Raw genomic sequence first — 13,230 nt, 5'->3', positions numbered from 1 at the left:
CCTTGTGCTTGTTCTCCCACAGAGAAAGAAACCTTCCTGGAGCCCTTTGTTCTGAGGGATCTGTTGCCGTCATCGTTGGGCGGTTACTATCGCTACACAGGCTCTCTCACCACCCCACCCTGCAGCAAGGTGGTAGAGTGGATCGTCTTCAACAGACCTGTGTTCCTCTCCTACAAACAGGTGAGTCACTTCCCCTCTCTCTCTCTCTCTCTCTCTCTCTCTCTCACACTCTCACTCTCTCACTCTCATTCTCTCTCTCATTCTCTCTCTCTCTCTCTCTCTCTCTCTCACACACACACACAACACACTGACTTCTTTCCTCTGACTAATGGCCTCCCTCTTCCGGGAGCTGTAATTTTCTCACATACCTAATGTGTGATGTTTGTATTTGTGACTGGGTTGAGACAAACATGGCTAGTAATGGGATGGTGCAGTTCCTGGCCTCGCTGGGTCCTTCTCTCCTCCCCAACAGTCCAGGGAACATTTGTCAAACTTACATTCTAATAAGGCCAAATTAGTTTACTTAAGAGTGCGGCTGGAAGAAGCCAAATGTGGAAGAAGTATTGGCTTTATATAAGGGGACACAGCAGGAGAGGAAGAGGGAAAGGGAGAGAAATAGATATTGGGAGAAAGAAGAGAGGAGAGAAAAAGAGAGATGGCTAGAGATGGAGAGGTAAAGAGAGAAAGAAGCAGAGGAAGAGGAGGAAAAGGACTGTGAGAGAGGGAATGTGTGGGCTGTGGTGTTGAGGGGTGGTCGAGCGTTGCCCCCTGTGAGCGTGCTCAGTGGCAGACCGTGCTTATCTGCCAAAGCTTAGTCAAGGACCAGACAGCTAAAAAGCTGTGGAGGAGAGGTGCTGGCTCTGGGCCCACGCAGAGATAGGTCACTCATACATAAAGCTTTGTACCAATTGAATATCACTAGCTCACCGCTAGTCAGCTTCATATTCCCCTTACACACTGTCTGGCTAAATCACATACTGGCTGGCTAAATCACATACTGGCTGGCTAAATCACATACTGGCTGGCTAAATCACATACTGGCTGCTTCATAGAGCTGCGACATAGAGCTCAGCTGAAGACAAACCACCCATAAGCAACAGCATAACCTACTGCTGAATGCAAAATGGCACACTGGTACATAGGTCTATGCACCCTCAATAGCTAGCAGAAAGGTGGGCGGCCACAGCAGCTGCATGCACAGTACGGCAACAAGACTATCACATACACTTAAAACCTGTTTAAAACCAGCATGACATCCACTGTCTGTATACAGGTAAAAAGAAAACGGTTATTCACACACACAGCCAGAAGAAGATAGGCACACCTTCGCTGTTACAACCTACTGTAAAATGAACACAGTTTCTAATGGGGGACATTTCCAATATTATGTAGAAGGATCATTTAAAATGAGCAAATGTTATTTTACTCTTGAATACAATGATAAATGGCAGACATGTTTTACAATAGGGTGTTTATGGGAGCTCAAGGTGAATGGTGCTTCTTCACCAGAAGACAGCAGGTGTCTCGTAGCAGAGTAGAGGGGATTTGTCTGTTGTCATCCTCTGAATTAGAAGAGAGCAGAGAGGCAGAGTAGAGAAGATGAAAAGCAGCATGGAGGAACTCTGAGCCTGACCTTTCGGATTATTTGATTTTGCCTGAGATCCAGTCAACAATGAATAATGTTCTGGGATATATATGGAATATACAATGGGGGTTTTCACAGCACCTCTACAGAGCTTCCTGGTATAAGAAGTATTTTTTTAGACTCTCCTGAGAGGCGGAGACCTAGCTAGCTACCCGGGTCGACACATCAGAAGTGATGAAGAATCAGGGAGATGTTTGAGTCGTGTTGATGAATAGGACAGGGACTTACAGGGGCTCTATCCATCCAGGCAGCATGTCCTTCCTTCCTGTCACTTTGATCCTTTATCATTACCGTTCCTATCCTCCATCCTCTATCCTCCGGATGTTTACCCCTGACCATTAGTCAATCTTTTTTATTTGATTCAACTTGGCTTTGAAGTCTATTGTTACCACCTTCCTTGTCCTGAGGTTTGAAGAAAACATCATTGGCCAAGATGAAAGAACATGGAAAGAAGACAGTGCCCTCCCTCTCCCCTGTCTGTCTATGTCTTCATCTCTCTCCCTCTCTCTCTCCCTCCATCTCAGTCTTTTGTTCTTGATCAGTGGTGGAAGTAGGTCATTGGGAGTGACAGATGTAGCTTAAGGGTGGCTTTTAAAGCAGATCGATGCTCAGCTATTCCATAGCGACAGCTCCGCCTAAAATGCTTCCACTTGTAACATCTGGACTATGTGAGTGTGTGTGTGTGAGTGTGTGTGAGTGTGTGTGAGTGTGTGCCATGCCAGGCCACTTAACCCTCTGCTCTCCCCATCACAGATGCCTTCCTCACTAGTCACATAAGTGTGTGTGTGTGTGTGTGTGTGTGTGTGTGTGTGTGTGTGTGTGTGTGTGTGTGTGTGTGTGTGTGTGTGTGTGTGTGTGTGTGTGTGTGTGTGTGCGGCGTCACTCCTGGAAGGATTAGTCTCCAATCGCACTGTGATTTCCACACAAAGACAGAAATCCTCTGGCAGGCCTGGAAGAGATTTCAACCCGAATAAGCTGCTTTTTCAGGAGGGTGTTGCCATATTAGGGATTAGCAGATTCTAGTCTGATTAAGAGATTTGGTGGAGAGCAGCGTATTGCTTCGACACGGCCTGGCTTGAGCCTGTGCTGTCTGTGCCAGGGCTGGAGGTTACTGATGTTTAGCAGATCAGCCATGATGGCCAATGCTGCCTATAGAAGGGCTCAGCCTAAGGGACATCACATGTGGCCTGTCAAAGAATGGAAGATACGTTACTATTCTGCTGGAATACATCTTCCCTATAGTGTCAAATGAGAGAAATCTGTGGTACACGCACACACACACACACACACACACACACACACACACACACACACACACACACACACACACACACACACACACACACATACCCTCCACAGCCACTGAAGGGGTAGCCATTGAGCTGAGTATTCCCTCGGTCTCCAGTCTCAGTCTGCTTAGTAAACACACACAGAGCCGAGCAGACAGGGAAGTGTTCCAACCCCCTCTCTGTAACCATACCGACTGCTTGTTTATCCCACAACCTCACTCCCACTCCCTGACCAAATCACACACTGAGGAAATGAGGCCCTCCCTCCCTACATCTCTCTTTCTCTATCTGCTTTTTTTTCACTCGAAATCGACTGTGTGTTTTTCACATGATCAGTCTCAGCTCATGTTGTTTCTGTAGACGTTAGCATGTCATCATGATGTTGACGGACAGACTTTGCACTCATCATCTTAAGCAGCTCTTAAACCGCTCGGCAGATTATTGTGATTATTTCCTGGGTCCCTGCTCCTGGTCAGATAGTGGTTATTCTGTGGTGGTGGTTCTTCTTCTCTGGGCTGAGGAGAGGAGAGGAGGGGGACAGCTGTTCATGTTTTTCTGTTTGCTTCATGAACGCTATTCCCCTGATTAGGCTGGGCTAGCTTGGCCCTTCACGCCTCTTAGACTCTCAGCTAGGAACAAGATTACAGCATTACACATGTATGGGCAAAGGAAAATAGGATCTCACTGGGCATTGGCTGCTTGAAAGATGCCATGAACAAAACAAATCAGCTCATGAATTCAATTTTCCAGTTCACATGATGTCAGAGGTTTCAATATCCTCAACATGTATTATGGTCATTTCTCTCCTCCTTAAGGTGTGTGTTTTTCCGCCTTCCTCTCTCTATCTCTCTCTTTCTCTACCTCTCTCTTTCTCTACCACTCTCTTTCTCTATCTCTTAATCTACCTCTCTCTTTCTTTATTTATTTTAGCTGGAGGCGTTCTACTCCATCTTTACCACAGAGCAGCAGGACCATGTGAAGTCTGTGGAATACCTGAGGAGCAACTTCCGGCCAATCCAGAGCCTCGACAACCGTGACGTCTTCAAGTCCGCAGTCAGAGACGCCTGGCTACCTGACCTGATGGACAGCCTGGGCAACCCGTACGGAACGGAGGCATCCAAAGGTAAGGCAAGACCACACACATGATTTGATACTGCCCATCGTGGTTACAGTCCAATCCACATGCTGCACCAAGGTGAATAGCATAAAAGTGTTCATTTTTAGACATTTAAATCAAATCAAATCAAATCAAATTTTATTTGTCACATACACATGGTTAGCAGATGTTAATGCGAGTGTAGCGAAATGCTTGTGCTTCTAGTTCCGACAATGCAGTAATAACCAACAAGTAATCTACCTAACAATTCCAAAACTACTACCTTATATACACAAGTGTAAGGGGATAAAGAATATGTACATAAAGATATATGAATGAGTGATGGTACAGAGCGGCATAGGCAAGATGCAGTAGATGGTATCGAGTACAGTATATACATATGAGATGAGTATGTAAACAAAGTGGCATAGTTAAAGTGGCTAGTGATACATGTATTACATAAAGATGCAGTAGATGATATAGAGTACAGTATATACATATACATATGAGATGAATAATGTAGGGTATGTAAACATTATATTAGGTAGCATTGTTTAAAATGGCTAGTGATATATTTTACATTTCCCATCAATTCCCATTATTAAAGTGGCTGGAGTTGAGTCAGTGTGTTGGCAGCAGTGGTGGCTGCAGTGGTGGCTGTTTAACAGTCTGATGGCCTTGAGATAGAAGCTGTTTTTCAGTCTCTCAGTCCCAGCTTTGATGCACCTGTACTGACCTCGCCTTCTGGATGATAGCGGGGTGAACAGGCAGTGGCTCGGGTGGTTGTTGTCCTTGATGATCTTTATGGCCTTCCTGTGACATCGGGTGGTGTAGGTGTCCTGGAGGGCAGGTAGTTTGCCCCCGGTGATGCGTTGTGCAGACCTCACTACCCTCTGGAGAGCCTTACGGTTGTGGGCGGAGCAGTTGTATTCAAAGATAGGAGCACATTGTTGCTCTCCGGTGAACGCTTGCTCATACCAAAATGTGAATGTCTCAGAATCCCTGAGGTACAATCCAACATATCCTGACTCTGCCATTCTGGAATGTTCTCTGCTGGTTTGGGACAAACGAGGAGTGTTTCTCCCCTACCATACGGTAATGGGAGGCCCACGAGTGGCCAGTCTTTTACTGGCTCATTACTGGTTCCAGTACAACATGTCTCCCTACACAGCACGGAGTGTGGTTACCACACTTTCACGTTTCCTGCTACCCTCTCACACAGTCAGCTAGCATCTGTCCGAACTGCATGACCACACCATTCTGGCTGCTTGCCGTCCCCATCGTTTAGTTTTAATGTCAATATAGAAAATGAAGACACACACATACATTCCCCCAACACACACACAAACACTGTACATGCACCTACGCACATTACTGTCATGTACACAGACAATAAGAAGTGTGTCCTTGAAAGCTGCTGTTGTGCACATTTTCTGGGGGCGCATCCGTCAGGCTGAGGGGAGAAATGAACAGAACAGGAGAGGAGAAGAGAGGAGGGGAGCAGAGTGAAGACAGGCAGACTAACGGTGGGCCTGTAGAGGGACCTGCCATATGCCACCTATTCACTCTACTCCACAGCCCCTGCTGCATTACAGACAATGTGTTAGTGTGTGTGTGTGTGTGTGTGTGTGTGCGTGCGTGCATATATGCGTGCACTTCAGTGCATCCAAAACTGTACGACACCAGGAAAGCACAATCACAATGTGCTAGCATCATGCTTCCTCAAGGAGCCCAGTAGAAAGGGAACGTTCCAATCCAGCACTCTTCCTCATAGCTCATTGTGTGTCACAACTGATAAATGACACAATTCCATCAAATGAAGAACAGACTGCAGCCTTTCTCTACCTCCAGCTCGATGTGTTGCCGGACCGTGTGCCTGTCACCTCTGTGAAAGCGATCAGGCTGAAAATGAATTTTGCTCTATGTTTTTAAGTGCAGGTGTGTGTGTGTGTGTGTGTGTGTGTGTGTGTGTGTGTGTGTGTGTGTGTGTGTGTGTGTGTGTGTGTGTGTGTGTGTGTGTGTGTGTACATGTGTGTGTGTACATGTGTGTGTGTACATGTGTGTGTGTGCATCCTTTGCTCCATCCCCTCTGCCCTTGAAACACAAGGGAATGATATGCAACAGTGCCTTGCAAATCAAATCAAATTGATTTAGAAAGCCCTTCTTACATCAGCTGATATCTCAAAGTGCTGTACAGAAACCCAGCCTAAAACCCTAGGAAAAACTCCCTAGAAAAGCCAGAACCTAGGAAGAAACATAGAGAGGACCCAGGCTATGAGGGGTGGCCATCTTCTGGCTATGCCAGGTGGCGATTATAACAGAACATGGCCAAGATGTTCAAATGTTCATAGATGACCAGCAGGATCAAATAATAATAATCACAGTGGTTGTCGAGGGTGCAACAGGTCAGCACCTCAGGAGTAAATGCTTTTCAAAACTATTCCTTGCAAAAGTATTCATCCCCCTTGGCGTTTTTCCTATTTTGTTGCATTTAAATGGATTTTTATTTGGATTTCATGTAATGGACATACACAAAATAGTCCAAATTGGTGAAGTGAAATGAAAAAAAATGACTTTCAAATAAAAAATACATTTAGAAAAAGGAAAAGTGCTTATGTATTCACCCCCTATGCTATGAAGCCCCTAAACAAGATCTGGTGTAAACAATTACCATCAGAAGTCACATAATTACTTAAATAAAGTCCACCTGTGTGCAATCTAAGTGTCACATGATCTGTCACATGATCTCATTATTTATACACTTGAAGTTGGAAGTTTACATACACCTTAGCCAAATACATTTAAACTCAGTTTTTCACAATTCCTGACATTTAAGTAAAAATTCCCTGTCTTAGGCCAGTTAGGATCATCACTTTATTTTAAGAATGTGAAATGGCAGAATAATAGTAGAGCGAATGATTTATTTCAGCTTTTATTTCTTTCATCACATTCCCAGTGAGTCAGAAGTTCACATACACTCAATTAGTATTTGGTACCATTGCTTTTAAATTGACCTAACTTGCCAACTATAGTTTAACAAGAAATTTGTTGTTGAAAAACGAGTTTTAATGACTCCAACCTAAGTGTTTGTAAACTTCTGACTTCAACTGTACACCTGTTCTGAAAGGCCCCAGACTCTGCAACACCACTAAGCAAGGGGCACCACCAAGCAAGCGACCAAACAGGTCAGGGACAAAGTTGTGGAGAAGTACAGATCAGGGTTGGATTATAAAAAAATGTCAGAAACTTTGAACATCCCACGGCGCACCATTAAATCCATTATTAAAAAATGGAAAGAATATGGCACCACAAAAAACTTGCCAAGAGAGGGCCGCCCACCAAAACTCATGGACCAGGCAAGGAGGGCATTAATCAGAGAGGCAACAAAGAGACCAAAGATAACCATCAAGGAAATGCAAAGCTTCACAGTGGAGATTGGAGTATCTGTCCATAGGACCACTTTAAGCCATACATTCCACAGAGCTGGACTTTATGGAAGAGTGGACAGAAAAAACCCATTGCTTAAAGAAAAATATAAGAAAACACATTTGGTGTTCGCCAAAAGGCATGTGGGAGACTCCCCAAACATATGGAAGAAGGTACTCCGGTCAGATGAGACTACAATTGAGCTTTTTGGCCATCAATGAAAACTCTATTTCTGGCGCAAACCCAACACCTCTCATCACCCAGAGAACAGCATCCCCACAGTGAAGCACGGTGGTGGCAGCATTATGCTGTGGGGATGTCATTCATCTGCATTGACTGGGAAACTGATCAGAATTGAAGGAATGATGGATGGCGCAAATTCTTGAGGGAAACCTGTTTCAGTCTTCCAAAGATTTGAGACTGGGACGGAGGTTCACCTTCCAGCAGGACAATGACCCTAAGCATATAGCTAAAGCAACCCTTGAGTGGTTTAAGGGGAACCATTTAAATGTCTTGGAATGGCCTAGTCAAAGCCCAGACCTCAATCCAATTGAGAATCTGTGGTATGACTTAAAGATTGCTGTACACCAGCAGAACCCATCCAACTTGAAGGAGCTGGAGCAGTTTTGCCTTAAAGAATGGGCTAGATGTGCCAAGCTTATAGAGACATACCCCAAGAGACTTGCAGCTGTAATTGCTGCAATAGGTGGCTTTACAAAGTATTGACTTTGGGGGTGAATAGTTATGCATGCTCAAGTTTTTTTTGTCTTATTTCTTGTTTGTTTCACAATAAAACATATTTTGCATCTTCAAAGTGTTAAGCATGTTGTGTAAATCAAATGATACAACCCCCCCCAAAAATAAAGTTTAATTCCAAGTTGTAAGGCAACAAAATAAGAAAAATGCCAAGGGTTGTTAATACTTTCGCAAGCCTCTGTGTGAACTGCTCCAGTGAAGAACTGAGTGACTACTTAGAAGTCTCTGGTCAAGGAGCTATTCTATTCTCTCACCTGGATCCAGCCTGCTGGCCTGTAGAATGGCTGCTAATGTTAAAGGGAAATCAGGAAACATTACCAGGTCCTGGAGAGCCCAATATCTCAGTAATGGTCACAATTAGAATTAATTTAGAATTAATTGATATGCTCTTCAATAACTCACTAATCCACAGAAAAAAAGCTGAGAAGATTTTCTTTATCATCCATCAAACAATAATTTCTTTCCATTTATGGGCGTGGGAAATTGATTGGCGGCACAGTGAGCTGTGACCCGGAGAGTGATGGGATGGAGGGGTGGATGATAATTGGGATGGAGAGTGTGTGATGGCTGTCGTTCCTTCCAAGAATAGAGGCGTGGAATTGAAGCCTAAGGGGTGAAATGAGCTCCAGTGGCTTTAGCCGGGGTGAATTAACCCAGAACTGATCTGTTCCACAAACACAAGGGTTTGGAGTGGGCTTAGAAGGGGTTGGAGGGTCTGGTGTTGGATCTATTCCCAACCCCCCTACAGTAGTTAGGATTTTAAGAGACAACAAGCAAAGGGATGGCAAGCCATGGTTTAACGCAGGTCAGCTGACATAACACACTGAGTTCGTTTTTGAACAGCTTCAATGTGCCTTGGCATAGATTCTACAAGTGTCTGGAGGGATGAGACACTATTCTTTCACGAGAAATTCCATCATTTGGTGTTTGTTGATGTTGGTGGAAAACACTGTCTCAGGCGCCGCTCCAGAATCTCCCATAAGTGTTCAATTTGGTTGAGATCTGGTGACTGAGACACACACACACACACACACAAACACACACACACACACACACACACATTAAAACCCTTATGCTCATTTGAGACCCCTCTTTCAAAGTAACTGAGATCTCTTCTTCTAGCCATGGTAGCTCATATAATGGGCAACTGAGCATTTTTGTTTCATGATGAGATGTTAAGGGCTTAATAAACTCAGGAACCACACCTGTGTGGAAGTGTCTGCTTTCAGTACACTTTGTATCCCTCATTTACTGACGTGTTTCCTTTATTTTGGCAGTTACCTGTAGCTATTACACAGTTCTGACCCCGCAGGAATGTTCTAATTATTTAGTTGTGTGACATATATCCTGAAGTGAGCTCTTTGAAGTTCCAGTAAGGTAGCTGGCTCTCTCACTGTCCTCTTACTCCTTCATATTAGCCATTCATCTACCAGCATGGTCAGGTAAGCGCAGGGCCACAGATCACCTTCCGCCTTTAAACTGCCTCTCACATCGCTTAAGAGACCTCCTCTCCTCTTTGGTAGCCAGTATGAAAGAATGATGTCCCCTTTGCCATCACTACCTTTCCCCTGTGTGTGTGTGTGTGTGTGTGTGTGTGTGTGTGTGTGTGTGTGTGTGTGTGTGTGTGTGTGTGTGTGTGTGTGTGTGTGTGTGTGTGTGTGTGTGTGTGTGTGTGTGTGTGTGTGTGTGTGTGTGTGTGTGTGTGTGTGTGTGTGTGTGTGAATTCCTTTACTCTTTACTCTGCCCTTGAAACACAAAGGGGAATGGTATGCTATGTCCTGCTCCAGTGAAGAACTGAGTGACTACTTAGAAGTCTCTGGTCAAGGAGCTATTCTATTCTCTCACCTGGATCCAGCCTGCTGGCCTGTAGAATGGCTGCTAATGTTAAAGGGAAATCAGGAAACATTACCAGGTCCTGGAGAGCCCAATATCTCAGTAATGATCACAATTAGAATTCATTTAGTATTCATTTAGGTGCTCTGAAATAACTTAGTGTGCACTCTGCTGTACTATTGCAGCCATCTCCCATATATCAGCAGCCAGGTCACACCAGACCACTGCAGTATTGTACGTTTGTCCAGGTCCCCAGGATGTCAAGAGATGCCTTCAGTACCATCCACTAGGGTCAACGTGAGCACCTATTACCATCTAGTAGGCTTGCGGCTTGCTAGGGTGTTGAGGATGGGGATAGAGAAAGTGCTTGAACCGTGAGCTACAGCTCTGAGGATCGCAGGTTCAATCCCAGTGCTAGGTACTCGTAAAAAATATATATACAGTACTGTGCAAATGTTTTAGGCAGGTGTGAAAAAATGTTGTAAAGTAAGAATGCTTTCAAAAATACATGTTAATAGAATATATTTATCAATGTACTAAATGCAAAGTGGGTGAACAGAAGAAAAATCTAATTCAAATCCATATTTGGTGTGACCACCCTTTGCCTTCAAAACAGCATCATTTCTTGTAGGTACACTTGCACAAAGTCAGGGATTTTGTAGGAACATAGGCAGGTGTATGATTAAACAATTATACCAAACAGGTGCTAATGATCATCAATTCAATATGTAGGTTGAAACACAATCATTAACTGAAACAAAAACAGCTGTGTAGGAGGAATAAACTGGGTGAGGTACAGCCAAACTCAGCTAACAAGGTGAGGTTGCTGAAGACAGTTTACTGTCAAGTCATACACCCTGACAAGACTGAGCCCAGCAACAAGACACAAGGTAGTTATACTGCATTAGCAGCAAGGTCTCTCCCAGGCAGACATTTCAAGGCAGACAGGGGTTTCCAGATGTGCAGTCCAAGCTCTTTTGAAGAAGTACAAAGAAACGGGCAACGTTGAGGCCGTAGACACAGTGGTCGGCCAAGGAAACTTAGTGCAGCAGATTAAAGTCACATGCTTACTTCCCTTTGCAATCAGAAGATGTCCAGCAATGCCATCAGCTCAGAATTGTCAGAAAACAGTGGGACCCTGGTACACCCATCTACTGTCCGGAGAAGTCTGGTCAGAAGTGGCCTTCATGGAAGATTTGCGGTCAAAATTCCATACCTCCGACTTGGATAAAAGGCCAAGCGACTCAACTATGCACAAAAACACAGGAACTGGGGTGCAGAAAAATGGCAGCAGTTGCTCTGGACTGATGAGTCAAAAGTTGAAATATTTGGCTGTAGCAGAAGGCAGTTTGTTCGCAGAAGGACTGTAGAGCAGTACACAAATTAGTGTCTACAGGCAACAGTGAAGAATGGTCATTTCTTGCAAGTTTGGGGCTGCATTTCTGCAAATGGAGTTGGGGATTTGTTCAGAATTAATGGTCTCCTCAATGCTGAGAAGTACAGTCAGAAACTTATCCATCATGCAATACCATCAGGGAGGCATCTGATTGGCCCAAATTTATTCTGCAACATGACAACGACCCCAAACATACAGCGAAAGTCATTAAGAACTATCTTCCGTGTAAAGAAGAACAAGGAGTCCTGGAAGTGTTTGTATGACCCCCACAGAGCCCTGATCTCAACATCATTGAGTCTGTCGGGGATTACATGATGAGAGAGAAGAAACTGAGGCTGCCTAAATCCACAGAGGAACTGTGGTAAGTTCTCCAAGATGTTTGGGCCAACCTACCTGCCGAGTTCCTTCAAAACTGTGTGCAAGTGTACCTCGAAGAATTGATGCTGTTTTGAAGGCAAAGGGTGGTCATATCAAATATTGATTTGATGTAGATTTTTCTTCTGTTCACTCACTTTGCCTTTTGTTAATTAATAAATATAATCTATTAACATGTCTATTTTTGAAAGCATTCCTACTTTACAGCATTATTTCACACCTGCTTAACTTTTGCACAGTACTGTATATATTTTAATCCTATCCCAAACCTTCACCCAAACCTTCACCCTATCCCAGACCTTCACCCAAACCTTCACCCTATCCCAAACCTTAACCCTTACGTTAACCAGTCGGAATGAATCGCTAAATTTAATCGTTCACTTTTGACATTTACCCCCCTCTGGACAAACGTTGAATACTGAAGTGAGATCGTGAGATCTTGTTGCTATCAGAGTGGAGTCATGAGGGGCTATGGGGCCTGGGAGGGATGAAGGAGAGATCCTCTTATGCCATTCATCACAGCGATGCCCCCTTACCTACTGTCCCCTATTCACCTTTCTCTCTTGTCTTTCTATTTCTCTCACTCTCACTCTCTCTCACACACACACACGTGCTGAGTGACAGTGCAGGCTAACCCACCACAGCTGGGTGTTATCTAGAGGACACCATGTGTGTGTGGAGGTCAAACAGGTTCCATTGGCTCAGCCAGCCAGCCAGGCGACAGTACAGGGGGAGAGACTAATCACTTTAATAATGCCAAACCACAGCCGCTATTCATCAGGATATTATTGGATGACCGCATTGCTGCTATTTATGACTAATGAATTTAGTCACACACAACTCATAACAGGCTATTCTCATGAGCCTGCTTTATCATTCCACAATAACAGTGAATGTACTCGTACATATCAAGGCTGTTTGTTTAGACAGTGTGTTGAATTCATCTTCTGACTTTTATTAATAATAAAGCTGATGATAGAAATGTAGGCAGCATTTGGTTCTTTTGTCTAGTCTGTCTGTCTTCAATGGGTGGAATGACGTCTGTTCAGGTGAGGGACTTCTGGGAGAAATAAAGCAGATCTCTGGAAGATTTCCCTGTGAATAAAACAGGGTTTGATTATTGAAGTGATGTTTTCAGCTTTCTGACATGACCAGTAATGAACCCCTCTGTTATGGAGACTACAGAGCCATGGAGCTGTCTTTGACGCCGTGCAAAACCTTGCAGAGCTGAGGACTCGGCACTCTGTTTGCTGGTCAAACAGAGACATCTAGTGGTCACATGAGGGAACAACACTGCTTATGAACTATGTGATTTATGGAGGCATACATATAAATAGGGAATAGGGAGATATAAAACCTAGATGGAAGGCCTGGAGGCACGTATATATGAGCCTGTATTGTTTTAGCCCTAAGA

General features: G+C 44.2%; 1 protein-coding gene across 1 annotated transcript in view; it reads left to right on the top strand.

Annotated features, from left to right (window-relative positions):
- ptprga (protein tyrosine phosphatase receptor type Ga) overlaps positions 1 to 13,230 on the top strand; it is a 277,028-nt gene that overhangs the window by 231,363 nt on the left and 32,435 nt on the right. The window contains exons 7-8 of the mRNA XM_024427029.2: positions 23 to 180; positions 3,865 to 4,057. Coding sequence (XP_024282797.1) covers positions 23 to 180; positions 3,865 to 4,057 — 351 coding nt within the window. The remainder of the gene's footprint in view (positions 1 to 22; positions 181 to 3,864; positions 4,058 to 13,230) is intronic.

This window comes from Oncorhynchus tshawytscha, linkage group LG07, assembly GCF_018296145.1.
Source record: "Oncorhynchus tshawytscha isolate Ot180627B linkage group LG07, Otsh_v2.0, whole genome shotgun sequence".
NCBI lineage: Eukaryota > Metazoa > Chordata > Actinopteri > Salmoniformes > Salmonidae > Oncorhynchus > Oncorhynchus tshawytscha.
The sequence above is the reverse complement of the archived record's forward strand: the minus strand, read 5'-3'. Positions and strand labels throughout refer to the sequence as shown.